The sequence below is a fragment of the Aplidium turbinatum genome, chromosome 8 (genome assembly GCF_918807975.1).
Source record: "Aplidium turbinatum chromosome 8, kaAplTurb1.1, whole genome shotgun sequence".
NCBI classification, from domain to species: domain Eukaryota; kingdom Metazoa; phylum Chordata; class Ascidiacea; order Aplousobranchia; family Polyclinidae; genus Aplidium; species Aplidium turbinatum.
In genome coordinates this window covers 29543884-29559695 of record NC_137479.1, presented here as the reverse complement: position 1 = coordinate 29559695, position 15812 = coordinate 29543884, and the positions used below count along the sequence as shown (strand labels likewise).

At 40.2% G+C, this 15812-nt stretch overlaps 1 protein-coding gene and 1 long non-coding RNA gene across 3 annotated transcripts in view; one reads left to right on the top strand and one right to left on the bottom strand.

Annotated features, from left to right (window-relative positions):
- On the top strand, positions 1 to 4290 carry LOC145776249 (uncharacterized). The gene is made up of 4 exons (XR_014290198.1): positions 1 to 13; positions 531 to 596; positions 3175 to 3224; positions 3761 to 4290. It is a non-coding gene; the product is annotated as an uncharacterized LOC145776249 (long non-coding RNA).
- Positions 4291 to 4794: 504 nt separating this feature from the next.
- Positions 4795 to 15812, bottom strand: part of LOC145775145 (creatine kinase U-type, mitochondrial-like) — a 34318-nt gene continuing 23300 nt past the window's right edge. For both annotated transcript variants that reach the window (XM_082586374.1, XM_082586376.1), the window contains exons 3-9: positions 11003 to 11201; positions 10500 to 10621; positions 9139 to 9334; positions 8348 to 8521; positions 7685 to 7855; positions 7109 to 7234; positions 4795 to 6845 (exon numbers count right to left, since the gene is read on the bottom strand). In XM_082586374.1, the coding sequence (XP_082442500.1) occupies positions 6744 to 6845; positions 7109 to 7234; positions 7685 to 7855; positions 8348 to 8521; positions 9139 to 9334; positions 10500 to 10621; positions 11003 to 11201 (1090 nt within the window). In that variant the 3' untranslated portion in view covers positions 4795 to 6743. The remainder of the gene's footprint in view (positions 6846 to 7108; positions 7235 to 7684; positions 7856 to 8347; positions 8522 to 9138; positions 9335 to 10499; positions 10622 to 11002; positions 11202 to 15812) is intronic.

The following is a 15812-nucleotide window of genomic DNA, read 5'->3' as shown; positions in this document are numbered from 1 at the left end:
ATGTGCAGAAAGGGTAAGTTATATCATTGGTAGCATCCGTTACCGACTTGAAATTTTGCCTCATTTTAAAACTAGTATAGGCTACTACAGTACATGGTTTGGTTTTGAATCTTTTATCTCGGACTGACCAAGCCTTGATAGGTTATTCCTGGTTGTTTCGCATACTTGTAAAGGCTCTTGACGCAGGACCGGTTACCGAGATTGACAGAGTGAAGTTTTTCGATTGTTGAAGTGTTGTTGTCGGGAAATTATTTCATTCACTAGGTGCCGCTGAATGGAGAGCAATCCTGAAATGCGTTGCTCAAGCGCACACCCCGAGAGCCGAACCAGCGCCGCGTGATCTTGAGCCGGCGCGTAACCACTGAGCTAATATTGCAAGAGTGAATTGAACTTGCGAATACGATACGTTGGGTAATAATAAATTAATTATGACGCAATCAGGACGACAGCAAAAGACCATCAGCGGCCATCTACTCAGCCACTGCTTCATTTGCGCTTTACATGAAACTTTGTTGAACTCATATCCACAGTGAATAACAAGCTAAGTTGTTTCAGAACCCACGACTCAAGTGCGTTGGACAAACAACGAAAGCAAAGTGAGACGGCAATTTGATATTTTTTAGACTTACTTCTTCTATTTTTTTAAAACATAAACTTCTAGAAACATCAGGAAACTACAATGGAAATATTATGAAGCGATTTATCGGTTTTTTGTTATCACCGAGTGGCGAGTTCTGTCAATTTTCGAAAGAACCCAATTCGACACGCATAGAAACCACACGGCTGGGTCTTTGAAAAGACATTTAATGACATGGTTGAAGTTGAACGTAAACATAAACTTTATTATTTTCTTGTTCACTCAATTGAAATCTTCAACCACATGGAATAAGCATGGAAGTGATAAAAATAAAAATACGTCTAACGCTCTTAAATGCAGAAAACTAGAGCAGTGATATGATTGTGATTGAAAAGACCAATGCAATATTAAACTTTAAACCGATGAGCATAATTTTATAATTCTCAACTTTGCGATTGGCCTTCTCATGATTTGTTTTTGTTTGTTGAGTGGTAAAATCTGGTTTGGTTGAAGCATATACACAATAAGCACCTTCGGAGTTAGTTGCATATCTCACGTTTGTCGTCAGGTAGGCACCAGCGCAACACACGATTTCTTTAACGTTTTCAATGCTAGAGCTTGTGCAATTCAAATTCTCCTGTTAAATTCTGTGTAAAACTTTGTACATTTCTCGTACACTTGTGTCCAGTGGCGTAGCCAAGGGGGGTGTTTGGGGGTTACAACCCCCCTCTTTGGCACGCGTGTGACGTCACGATATTGAGAATGATGCTTTCAGTCTAAAAAAAATTGCTTAATTTTAAACAAAACTGCATTAAAGGAGTGAGTTTTGCCAATACCAAACATCTCAGCCAGGAATTAGTAACAAGAAAACATAAAGACTTAGCTTTATTTCCGAAAAATGCCGAAGAAAACATGATCTTATCCTTTTGCTATGCCACCGGACAGCATCATTTTACAGGAATATTCATACCCACAATTTTGTTGAAAATGCTCTCAGAATGCACTAAATTCAAAGTAATTTTTCAAAATTTTCTGGGGGAGGCCCCCAGATCCCCCGCCGCTGGGTCGTCAACCCCCCCCTTTCGAAATTCCTGGCTACGCTACTGCTTGGTGTTTATTCCCGGTAAGCCTACAGCCATTTCATTAGGCAAAATCAGGGGTCACCAAACTTTTTTCACTGAGGGCCGGATAGCTGCGAGATTAACAGCTGCGGGCCGGATGCAAATTGCGAAAAGATATACAACTATTTAAAATCTCCATTAACTTGAATTGAGCACAATAAATAACAAAGTCAGCGGTGGAATAGCAAAGTTGTGATAAAAATCGAAAGGTTGTTGGAAAAGTTATCCCCTGCTGTGATACACTACAGGGCATCGTGCTCTTGAAAAAACATTACATCTTTCCAAATTTGGCCTAGGCTGTCCCCATTTATGGTGGCCTAATGATAAAAACAGAACACTAACATGTAGGCTCAACAGCAACGTCAGTCCTTTACAAAAAAGTTCGGTAATTTTTTTAACAGTTGCAGTGCAGCTGTTATTTCCGCAGCACGTGGCGGGCCTGATGAAATCAGTTCGCTGGCCGGTTCCGGCCCGCGGGCCGTAGTTTGGCGACCCCTGGGATAAATAGTCGAGTGATGAAAGCCCTGTTGTGACGATCGAAAAGGCACCGGTTCGACACCACTAAAGAGCTCGCGGCTGTATTTCTGGCAAGACTCTTGAAGGCATGTATGAAGATCCACTTAAACTAAACTCTAAATTTTCAACCACCTGTCGAAAGCTTGGATACAGAGAAGTAGATTTGATTTAGCCTGCTGATTGTCTTGCTTTGCTGTCCAAACCCAACACTTGTTAAATTAACAAAGCGTTGATATTGCAAAGCAATGATTGGTTTGATTAAATTTTCAACTGCGCGACAACTTTCCATGCACTCATTTAACTAAACAGGGCCGGCTGCAATCCAAGTGGTGAGGGTTCCTGTTCTATGCTCGGATAGGTGTATTTTCGGCACCTACATATATATTGAGAACGTGGCTGTGACTTTGTAAAGACACTGAAAGTGCCTGAAGGCAACATAAAAAATGGCTTTCATGCATTCCCTTTCGAATTCTTTGACGCCCAGGTATACATACATACGGTACCGTTACACAAGACAAACAAATCTAGTTTAATCTACAGTAGTGTGGTCTGTAAGCTATGTATGGCTGAAGAATTTATAGTTCAACTGCAAGTAACTTTGAAGCTTATAGCTAAAAGTATAAAAGAGGTATAGCATGCGAAAATCAAAAAAACTTTTTTTAGGTAGCATTTTCGCTTCACTGCATGCCATTCATCATTGAGGGTTAGTCATAGAATGACCAAGAGATGGGCCATTGAACAAATGAAAGTAACATACCATGCCCTGACCTGAAGAAGGAAACTTTGTATTTATCAATGCGCAAACTGCCAATCTCATATTCTAGACGCACTCCAGTGACTCCATTACAATAAGATGGGCCTTTCACACAAATGAATTGCAGCATGTAATTGCATGGTCCATTTTTTCATGTGTTTTTCATTTTGATGAATGGCATTAATGCTTTTCCTTGACCATTGCAGGATCTCGACAGTCAATTGTATCAAGACCTTTTCTCATCAGTTCGGAACAGGTAACTTTACAATAACAGAGGGGTTCTTCGCAATTAACGGCATTTTCCTGCTTATTTTTACCCCCCCGCGTGAGATATAGGCCTATGCGACGCGCATGTTGTCAATAACACACTATTCTATCAACTATCAAAAGAATCATATGATATTTCAAAAACCTTTACAATCAACAGTAGTCTACCACGTTAAATTGTTTCTTTAAAAGCTTAAATGGAATTCGCAATACTTTAAGGTTAAAAAAGGTATGTTTTTAACTAGGACAGGCCTAACTTCCTTTGCTGCAAAGTTTTTCTGTATTGCATGCCAAATGATGGTTATACAGTATTATGATAACGTTAGTATGAAACCGCTCAAGAGCATTCGGCTGTGTCTTTGGCAGGACATTCAAAGGCATGCCTGAAGGTGGACAGGAAGATGGCTCTGTCCACTTCCTGTAATCTAAATCTTCAACCATGAGGCGTAAGCCTGACTACGACAAATAATAGCTCTAAGCTTTCCATCAAGCAAATTTACTGATTTGTTTTTAATTTTAATGCAGAGCTCTCCTACCTCTGACGAAGAAAAACAAAATTTATTAAAGAAAAGAAACGTTTTCTACCAACGCTGCACAAAACGATGGATCGGGGTGTCGATCGCTTTCATGGTGATGCTGGTCATCGCCATTGTTGTGTCAGTTGTCAAACTTGCTCAGGCAGATAAGACATGATAGTTGATGAATGTTGGAGCAAGGATTGCGGGAGTTTTCTGTTCGACCAAACTATTTATCATAAAAGCATCATGAGTAGGCAATAATTGTTGGAGAGCCCTTTATGTTGTCATAATGCTGGTGCGTGCCGTCGCTCGACTAGAAACTGTATTGCCAGCCACTTTAATTTACATGATTCATACGGAAGTTTTTATGTCTGCTCTTAATGTCGTCAAATTTTTGATCTTCTGTCATAATGGCAGTTGTGAGGTCATTGATTACGCAATGCAACCTCATTTCACTTTGTAACAAACAACGCATTTTGCTTGCACATGGCGTATGAGCTTCGTTCATGAATGGATGAACTTATCAAGCCAACAATACACTTGCCTTCGGTTTGATTTTTAAATCATCTTTGTTGTTTTGTGTCGTCACCGTGGGCAAACTGACCATTGTCCAATCAGCGATAAACACGCGCAACTTTTGTGGTTAAAACTTTCCCACAACACTTTAATTTTTACCATGGATTCGATAGTAAGGGTTTTATGAAGACAAAACGATTATTGAAAAAAAATTGCTATGAAAACATACACAGCCATACCTCGTGAATGCAACCTACATCGCGTCGCCAAGCAATATCGCTTTAGTTTAGCGGGATAGTCTAATTACATAGCGGGGTGAAAAGGAAGTGGTTAAAATGCACGAAAGGAGTCGTTTATCAGATTTGCGTCGAATGCGAGAAATTCCGATTGCTAAACATCTAATCAAAGCCGGATTTAGATAAAGACAAGCAGGCCCCTAGGCTATTCTCTTGTTGGGGCCCTCAGCTTCCACCCCAACTTCCACAGAGAGCCTTTGAATCGGCAGGCACAGGCACGAGACACAAATCTTTTCGTGCTTTTTATTGAAAACTAAAACCTACCGAACTCACAGTGAATCAGCCTTTGTGTCGCCAATACCCAAGTGGGTTGACCCTGCAGAAGAAAACGCGATAAATCGAATATTTACAACAACAATTACCCCAGACAGCAAATCAACCGCTTTTTAATCAGTGTAACAAACAGTTGATTTGCTGTCTGGGGTAGTGTAAAAAGCAGTGTGTCGGTTCATGAGAGGTTCGCGAGATGTTGACCATTGAATGAGCAAAAACAAAATACGAGGCTTGTTAAATGTTTTAGCCCTTTTATCTAGGTTCTATACCCGATATTAGGCCACTGTTTAGATAGTGGCCTAACATCACCCAAAAAACGTTTTCGTATTTCAGTGATCAATCAAAATGTGCAAAAAAATTCAAACCTCTAACGAACCGAATCAAGTTTCGAAATGCAACGTTATTTCAACGTCGTTCCCACGTAACTTAACGTCTCGAAAACGTTGGAATAACTTGCATTGAGATACTTGTAAAACTTGAAGCAATTTTGAAAAATTAATGTTACTTGCGTCGTTTCAACGTATATTAACAAGGAAGCCACGCAAGTAACAAACAGCTTTATCAAAACTATTAACCAATCTGTTTACATTGATTTAACGTTTGAAGGCGTTAAATCAATGAAAAAATGACGGGTTTGTTAACTGGAAACAGCGAGCAAACTACTACTTACGACGTGAACACATCAGGTAAAGTACAGGCTTTCAGACGAGAGGATAAATCAAGGAAGAGGATAGCTATTTACAAAAGAAGATATATTGGGACTGGATATTATGAGCATGGAGAAGTTTAAAGTTTTTGACTGTGGTGAGGTTATAGGCTTGTTAGGGCTTTTAAAGTTTAAAGTACTGGATAAAGCAAGACAAGGAGTTGACACTCAAACAAGGCAAAAAGTAAGAAGCTAGAAGAGTTGAAAGAAGCGTTAGAAAAAAAATTCCAAAAAAGGTTTGTTTTAAGTCCACACAAGTCCCGATCTACATCACACGCAAACTATTTACAGAAATCACGTCAATAATATTCAGTATTCAGGTGTTTAAACTCCGATGAATCATCTCATGTTTTCTAATCTCATGTTTCATGAATAAATGTGGTAGGAAATAAAGCGACATGGCGCAAAGGCAAAGATAATAAAACCACTAGAGATTCTCTGCTGGAATTATGCAATTAGTGAAATGAACTACAAATGGAAGACCATGGCTTAAATCCAGCGACAAAACGTAAAATGTACTTAACCCATATAACAAACTCAGTCATTTTTACATTGATTTAACGTCTGCATACGTTGAATCAATGTAAAAATGATGGATGTTGTTGTCCGGGAAGTGATGGATTTGGCAACATATATACAACTACATTCCTACATTCAAATGTTCTAAAAACAAAATCGCAAAAAAGTTCTCAATTGATTAAACTGAGAAATCACTTGACAAAATCAGTAAGAGTGCAAAATTCAACCATGCCTAACATGTAAATCAGTTTTATAGGCATATGTCTTCACATGCTGTATTATATTTACACAAGTTGTGAGGTTGTAACTGTAATGCAGCTTGTAAAGACGAATGTGTAGAAAATAAAAAAGTGAAAATATAACTCAAACAACATTTTAGAAAAAACAGGGTATATAAAATATATAAAAAAATAAAACAACTATCGTGGAAATAATAACCTTCTACGTCATAATACTGTGTTGGCGTAGGACGATTTTGTAAAACAAAAATAGCAATAAATTCAAAGAAACATAAAACTAAAAAATAAACTTCGCACCTAACTTTAAATATTTCATCAAATATGTACAAATTTACAAAAACATACTCAATTAAGAAAGCATAAAAATAATCTCTTTCAGAAGCAAAGCAAATCAACTGATTTTATCTCTCCGCTAGAAGACGCTCACGAGTCGTCATCCATCTACTTCGGGATCAAGTGTTGGATGCTTTGTCGCTTTTCCAGTTTCTTTTCCATGTCCACGAGCAAAGTGACGCCATCAATCACCTGCTGGACCAGCTGGACCTACACAACGTCATAGACACTTAACACATGCGTTAACGATTTTCTACCGACTGTGGTTGCTGACGTTTACCCAATAATTACACTTTGGGTAAAGGTGTGGGGTATTTTTTAACAGCCAGCTTAAGCCAACGCCTTATCCGCTGCGCCATTCCACCGCTTTAAGCAAAGCCTAATCGAAGGATTATTTTCTCATATCCAACCATGAGGTATCAACGGAATATACCTCTCTTCACCAGATAATTTACATAGAAATCGGTCTCTACCTCAGATTTTCCAAGGCGGTCCAAGTTCGAGATGTCGAAGGTTCCTCCAGTAGCCTGAGTGTCGACTCCTCCAGTTCCTCTTTTCTGGAGGCGGAGCTTCTCCAAAATCTCATCGAATCTTGAATCCTGGTCAGATAGGATGCAAATATAAGAGCAAGTTATATGACGTAATCACTGCGAGTATTTGCGTGTCCTGAGTGGTGAAACAAAACGTTGGCTACTCTCCTGTAGCCTCTCGTGGGGTCCGGAAAAACAGACAGTGGTAAAAAGTAGGTCCTTATCTTTAAAGGATCAAATGACAACGACTGTGGTCGTAGCCAGAGCGATGAAAAAACACGCACATCGTACGGTTCAAAACTATCCCTATTCCCTTTACATTTGCAGCCATGACTAAGAAATTAAAGTTTTTTCTCGCATTACACAGAAAAAAAAAAACTAAAACATATAAAGAATAAAAAATTAACAGCGTCTGTGCTAATAAATATAAGTAATACAATAAAATACAATCGAAAACTTATCCTTTTGCAATGGCTAAGTGAGCAGAAGTGATGCAAATGTGAGGAGCAAATGGTTTACCTTTGATAGAAGGGGAATCTTCACGTGCACTCCGCATCTAAGCCCGTTCCCGATGTTAGAAGGGCAGGTCAGGATGTAGCCAAGGTTGTCTGTCTTCTGGAACTCCCATCCTTTTGCCTCAATTAACTTCTCCACCTCGTTGATACCTCGGCAGAAGCGATCGAAGACGCTCTGAAAAGTTGATTGTCATGTTTGCATCGAGATTTGAAGAGGACTTTTGATATTCTCTGGGTGTCATTTGTCTCATTCCTACCAAGCTAGATCGCATCTTGCGTATTCCAACCAGCAATGTAAAAAGCAAATGTTTTGTGAAATTTAACAACGTCTTAGGGCTAGGCAACCGCTTTTAAAATATAATAATTCGGTAAAGAGGTCATTTTCTTGAACCATAGACAAATAAAACTTAACAACCACATACGGCATTAACATAATATGATAGCATGAAAATAAACTAAAAATTACAAACGTTTTCGGCCATACTCATGTTAGCCCTTTTCAAGTTGGTTACTTGAAAAGGGCTACCATGAGTATGGCCGAAAACATGTTTAATCGTGTAACGATTTAATACGTCCAAAAGGCTTTAGGTGGTTGCTGTTCAGAACGTTTTTGTTGTTGCTAGAAATCAGTTTTTTGATGCATCAACAATTCAACATCTTTTCCCACCTTCATGTTTCCTCCTTGTTCCATGGAGATGATCCTGGAGTGATCTTCCTCGTTGATCCAGACCAAGAAGTTCTTCTTGTCGTTGTGGAAGATTCCACGCGCGTCCGGCCAGTCACGTGCCATTCCAGCTGACGTCAGGAGGGGTGACACGGGCTTGTCGAACAGGAAGTGATCCTGATGTTGCACAAGTTAGTTCATACGAATTCGCACAACACAACAGTTTGAGAGCCACACGATTTCATTGTAGCCTAAGCGTTTCCCAAGCAGAGCAAAGCCATAATAGCTGTTGCCTACTCTACTGTAGAAATATTCTATATCGGCTGCTTAGCTAAAATTCCTTCTAAATTAAATTTTATTGATCTTAGTCCAACTAACAATTTGTAAACACAGCAACATGTAACGTTTTCAACAAAAACATGCATGGTTCATGCAATTTTATAGTTTTATTTAGTCGTTCAATCAAAGTGTTTGCTCATCAATGGCACGCAAACAGTTTTCACAAGCGTTACAAATACAATTCGCTTCTATAGCAGCACCACAGAAGGGATCTTTCTCAAAAAATATTAAACAACTTTCGGTTAAATAGCCGAATGGATGAGAACCCTGGTACAGCACTCGAAAGGGTGCCAGTTCGACACAGCTCAAGAGCATGTTGCTTTGTCTCTGGCAAGACACTTAAAAGGCATGCTTGAAGGTGGACACAAAGATTGGCTTTCTTGCCTTCCCGTCCACTTAATCTAAATCTTCAACCACGAGCGTATGCCTTGATAGTGGTTACGACAAAAACTCACGTTGATCAGCTTCTCTTGTTCTGCATCTGTCATCGTCATCAAAGAAAAATACTTTCCAGCCAGGTCAGATGGAAGTCCCTTCAAAGCATCCACCACCACTCTTTCGACTTCACGCCGTTCCGCTCGACTGCACACAGGTGGATGGGGAATCCCCCTGATAGCCCGACCGGTGCGAACTCGAGACGACAACACGTACCTGAGGTGAAGAAGAAAAGATCAAATTTACATCATAGACAACTAGCTCAATTCGACGCAATTTTGCGTATGGTCTGAACCAGGGGCGTGTAAACTTGCAATACATCATAATCATACCCCGAATACTGAAAAGTTTAGGTGTCAGTGAACGTCAGAAACGTCAGTGAAGCAATAAACCATCCTGTTTGTTGTTGCTTTACTTTCGATTTCATCAGATGAACGTTGCAACGAGTGCTAGAAACGAAAATCATACCCTGCTGGCAAAATCGATCTTTTTTATTGATTCAACGTCTGCAGATGTTGAAATAATGAAAGAGAACCATTTTTTGCTAGCTGAGTATGGATGCGCATGCCACAACTACGTCAGACATATGATTGTGATCTCACTATAATCATGTGTACGCAATAATCATCATGGTGCTTCGTCTTGCCTACTTGCCGTTCAACGAATTCTTAGGCAGCGTAGATCGCTTAAAATTTGTCGTGGTCTCACGGACACCATACAAAAGGACACGACGGGCAAAATTTCTAACTGAAGTCATATTTGGTCCATGGGCCACGATTTACAAAACTTTTTTGTTGAATTACATGAAGGTTTTGAGAAGGGCTGAAGATAACGTTTTGAGAAGAGTGCTGGAGTTGCGAGTGGAGAGTCGTAGAAATCAAGGAAGACCAAAGAAAACGTGGAAAAGGCAAGTTGAGGAAGAAAGCAGCAAGGTGGGCTTAACAAGAGAGGACGCGTTAGACAGATCGATGTGGAGGCAGGGTGTGAAGGCGATTGCGGCATTTGGAGGTGAATCCGGCCACCCTCGGTAACGGGGACATCACCGGATTAAAACTGGACTACTACTACTACATGAAGTTATATTGGATGAGTCAGAAAAATGCCCATGGAACAACACTTTTTGTTTTGTTTGTCGTACCCAGGCTTACACCCGGTGGTTGAAGATTTAGATTGAGTGGACGGGAAGGCAAGGAAGCCAATTTTCGTGTCCATCTTCAGGTTTGCCTTAAAGTGTCCTTCCACAGATACAAGCGCATGCTCTTGAGCGGTGTCGAACCGGCGCCCTTTCGATTGCCGTTCCAGTGTTCTCACCACTGCCACAGGCTATGCAGCCGACCAACAACAATTGAAAAAAAACATTACAATGAAAAGATGTTCTTACTTTTCGTCTAACTTTCCTCCGACAATTTTGCTGGAGTCAAGATCGATTGGATGAACCTGGGTTTCTGGGTCGTATCCGTTGTGTCTCTCCTTAATAACCGGATAGAAGAGCTCTTTGAAAGTCTGACAAAGCAAAATGAAACTAAATTCAAAAAATAGCCAAACACAAAAGCAAATGCTAGTAAGATATTGTAAAAATGTAAGAGAATTGTTAAATAATTTTTAAAACATACTTTGTTTCCATTGGATAGTTTGCATCCCTGCTCACTTTTAACATCCATAGTCTTATGTTAAGAGTTGCTCATAAGAGGAAGCTTGTTCCATCATGTGACCAGAGAAAGTTACCGCATTAGAGCATGTAAATACGCTGTATCATCACCTTACAGCTTTCATAAAGCAACTCCTGATATCATGAATAATGGTCAGTGGACCCTATACCAAGTTAAAATGACGTCAAGATATTTTTCGTTGCGTTCAAAAACAAATCTTTCAATTTGTACAAACCTCATAAGATTCTTCATCCCCAGCCACAAGTCCGACAATTTTGATGAAAGGATGTCCCACGTTGTCCACCCCTGTCTGCATGCACTGGTCTAAGGTGATACCATTGGGGGTGACTCTGTCTCTCAACTTGGCGTAGACCCCTGGTGTGAGGTGACTGCTCATGATGTTGTGATGGTTGGACAAGTCAGGGAAATCAGCGCTGTGGAATGAAAACAGTGTAAACAGATGTTATTGACTGGGGTTAAAGCTATGCTTACCCCCACAGGATCAAGTTTTGTCTGTTAGGAGATGGTCATCATAAAACGAATGAATATAACCAGTGTTGTACGTTGACGCCGTCAATTTGACGGCGTCATTTGACGGCGTCAACTTTTTGTTGACGCTGAGGCTAGCGCCGTCAATTTATTTTTCAGTTGACGGAAGTGATAGCGCCGTCAACTATTTTGCAGATTTTAAGCGTCAAGCGCTAAGCGTCATTTTTTGTTTTCATGGAAAATCTCGTTTCACAATAAGAGTTTCACAATGTATTCTGGCCAGCGCGACTCATCCGAATTACCGGCTTTTGCGTTGGTTGGAATGGCTCCCTGGAATACATGCGGAAGAAGTTCGCCAAATGGTGATCACCCATGTATTGAGAACGAGGGATCAGAGACAGAAAGCGAAAAATCCATGAATGGCATCGCGGACGTTGAATATACTTTATTTCAAGAGCTCTATGCCCCTCAAAAGAGCGATGTTGGTGCAGTGGACCTCGTTAAAAGATTTATACATGCTAAACTATCACAGCACGCTTGGAACAGTGATACCTTTCCGACTAAACGTTTTCAACTTGTTTTTGAAATACAACACACCAATACCAACCAGCGCTGCTGTGGAACTCATGTTTTCACTTGGAAAGGACAATATGCGCAGGGGCGCCGGAAGCGAGGGGGAGCAGGGAGAGCGGATGCCCCCCTGCCCTCAAATTTCTGTGGATGGGGAGGGAATGGGGGGGGGGGCAATGGTGCCCTTTTAAGGTCATATAAGCTACTGCACACTTTGCAATATAACAATTTATGCTATTCGCTTTTAGCCTAATTATAATGTTCTATTTTTGCCTCAAAATAATATTCACGACACAAAATTCTCCATCACAGTAAGTTATATTACATCATTATAAAATAACATGATGCCCTTCCGTGCCATTGTTCTTTGTATAGCGGACAATTTTATCATTACTCGATAATGAGCTCATAGATGAGCATTATCGCTATATCTTATCTTAAAACTTACAAACAAAATTGGCCTTTCAGCAACAAAAGTGCCCTTTTTTCATACTCCTGCCCTCCAGTCAAAAATCGCTCCGGCGCCCCTGAATATGCGTCCCAAACGCAGCAGATTGTCAGACAAACTTTTTGAAATGCTTGTTTTTCTGCAAGGAAATAACTAATAGGCTGAGCAGCTAATTACAATACAGTCTCAAAACATAATACCTGATCTTTATTTATAGCTATTGTTAGCCTGAACTTGGTTGAAATATTTCCGTTTTATGAGACGCTGGCAAAAAATAGCGCTAGAAATTAGCGCTGACGCCGTCAATTTCTTTAAGAGCTTACGCAGTCCTTTACGCCGTAAAGTTTTTAGGCAATTCGCGCTGACGCTGACGCCGTCAAATTATTTCAATGACGCGTACAACACTGAATATAACATATGGTAAACGGAAGAGTTCTAAGCCAAACAAGCTTTGGGGGTAAATTTACTTTCATGGAGATCAACAATCGCTTCAAACAAGTTTAATTTACAAACAAACAACATGATAACTTTACGCATTAATTGGGGATAACAATGCTTAATATGTGATGAGATTACCACAAACTGAGATGACTATGCACTCTATCATCGTTGAAAGAACATTTAATCAAGATGCAAACTTCAAACATTTAGTGATACACAAAATGACCGAGGGTGGAAACGTTTGAGACACACAACATGCCATACTCCACACACAATGTAGTCGACTTTGTTTGTTTGTTATATCTTTATCCTGCATTGCGGGAAAGCAGACTTGAGCGCTATGCATCGGTGTACGCCTTCCGACGTACACCTGACCCACGCTGCAGCCGACTGCAATGTCTGTTTCCGGTTGTCTACTCTACTTATGACTTAAATTTGGTACTACCCATTATTCGAAATCGATCACTGGGTAGAGGCAACTATCGTAAAGTTTCTTGCCCAGGGAAACAACAGCAAGTGTGGGTGGCTGGAGTCGAACATGCAGGCTCTCGACTGCGAGCCCAACGCGCTAACCACTCGGCCACACTGTTTGCTTGTTCAAATAAAAATAAACATAAAATAAAAAAACAACAACAACTGGTCGATCACAGTAAGATGAAATGCTTGATTGACAAAAGGCTGCTACAAGGCCTAGGTATCAAGCCTCCAAGAAGGTAAAGTTGACAATTAATCACTCTGAACTTTAGTCGATATTGTAACTCGTAATTAACGCTGTTTTGGTACGACTGGGACTTCTGCAGAATTAGTTTCTATCATATAAACATTTTCTTGCTGGATGATAGCGACTGATTCTAAGGTCTTTATCTTGAAAAAATAAAATAAAATTAAACTAGTGATTACTTCTGTGAAAAAATCATGCAAACGCGTAGTAGCATACCAATACGTGGATTTTTTAGTTAGTTTAATTTAATTATGCGTCGACAAGGGCTGATAGTTAGAAAATATCTACGAGACTTTAAAAATCATTGTGAATGTAGCCTACATTCTCGCGACATTACCATTCATTCCTTGTTGATATTTTTTATTCGTAAATCTAGGACAATTATTCAGTAGGCTACCCCGCGTTCACTACAAGCTAAGGTTGACATCTTGTGTTGCAAATATATAGCCGTCGTTTTGCCTCTAAATTTACATCAATTCCACCTAGTTAAACATTGGTTGTACGTAACGACAATATCTCTTTCCAGTGAAGTTAGCAAGCTTCCTGTGTCTTTGAGTGGGATGTGCTGAGCTCAAATAGCAGAAAAAGAAAAGCCACACAAACAGGGAAGTCACTCATACTGTTCTATTAAAAAAGAACACCAAAGAGTAGAAAGAAATGCTTGTCTGCGCAGAAGCACACTACGACAAATACGGAAAATCTTGTGCTAGGATCGCTCTTTTGTTACCAAATTTCGAAAAATTTGTTTCAAACAGATTGCAGGACATATTTTGAGGTCAAAATAGAAAAGATTAAACTTTAAAAACGAAGTTTTTAAACCAATATAAACCCAGGAGCAATCCCAGACAGCAAATCAATGTAAATAGCGACGGATTTGCTATCTGGAAAAATAGCTTCTTTTTACAGTAAATCAATCGAAAAAGTGTCAGATTGGCTGAATAAGAATTAAGAAGGTAGGTGAATTGTTCACAGCGTGACTAAGCTAACTCCTAACAACAGTGGCAGGACTGTCGCGTCGTCGGGAGCCAAGATATGTATCAAGTCACTTGACAAACTACTGGCAACACTCGCTTCACGAACAATTGGCTCGAGATCAAACGCATTGTCTTCAGAGCAGTGGCGTAGCTAGGGGGGGGGGGGCGGACCGCCCCGGGCGGCACGTCTGGGGGGGCGGCACTTTAAGACAGGACGTTTTTTTTTTTTGATAATGCAAAAGTGCACGGAAAATAAAAGCAAACAGAATGGCAACGTTCAAAACAGTGGCGTAGCCAAGGGGGAGGAGGAGTTTGGGGGTTACAGCCCCCCCTTTGGCACGCATGTGACGTCACGATATTGAGAATGATGCTTTCAGTCTCTATGTCTCTAAAACAAAGTTTGTCTAATTTTAAACGAAACTCCATTAAAAGAGCGAGTTTTGCCAATACCAAACATTCAAATATCTCAGCCAGGAATTAACAACAAGAAAACATAGAGACTTAGCTTTATTAAGTTACCAAAAAATTCCCAAGAAAACATGATCTTATCCTTTTGCTATGCCACCGGACAGCACCATTTTACAAGAACATTTATACTAGGGGATTTATACCCACATTTTTGTTGCAAATGCTCTCAGAATGCACCAAATCCAAAGTAATTTTTCAAAATTTTCTAGGGGACGCCCCCCAGACCCCCCGTCGCTGGGCTTCGCCCGCCGGCCCTTAAAACCCCCCCTTTCAAAATTACTGGCTACGCTACTGGTTCAAAACATACAATAATTCCACTTTAAGTCAATTAAAAAAATTTCATTTTCACATGCTTTTTCTTGAAGGGGCAGCAAAATCTGAATCCGCCCCGAGCGGCACATTCCCTAGCTACGCCACTGCTTCAGAGTATAATGATGACTCGAGAAGGTGCAAATGATTGTCTCCGTCTTTCTGGAAGTGAATTGTGAACCGAACAAAACCTTTCCAGAGGATCTCAGCAGGTTCAACATCTGTTCATTCAAACAAGAAACTGAAACGATAAAATGGCGTCTCAGAACAAGTTAGCTCGATGCAGTGGAGAATGACAGCTGGATGGGAAATGGAAGAAGTGAAGGAGGTTGCAAGGAGTCGAAAGCTGTGGAGGGAGAAGATTTACAGAGTGACCGAGAGTCGAAATCGACTGAACAAATGATGTTAATGATGATGAATTGGCCAGTAGAGTTTATTGGTTGAAATAGAAGGACAATACATTAACAGAAATATGAACGATGATGTGATGCAAAAGTTAAGCTCTGGCCAACACTTTGTGCCCACACTAATGCGTATCTTCAGAGTGTATAATGAGTGATGCACCAGTAACTTTGGTTTGTAAAGAACAACAAGTGCTTACTGCTTACAGAAATCTCTTTCGATC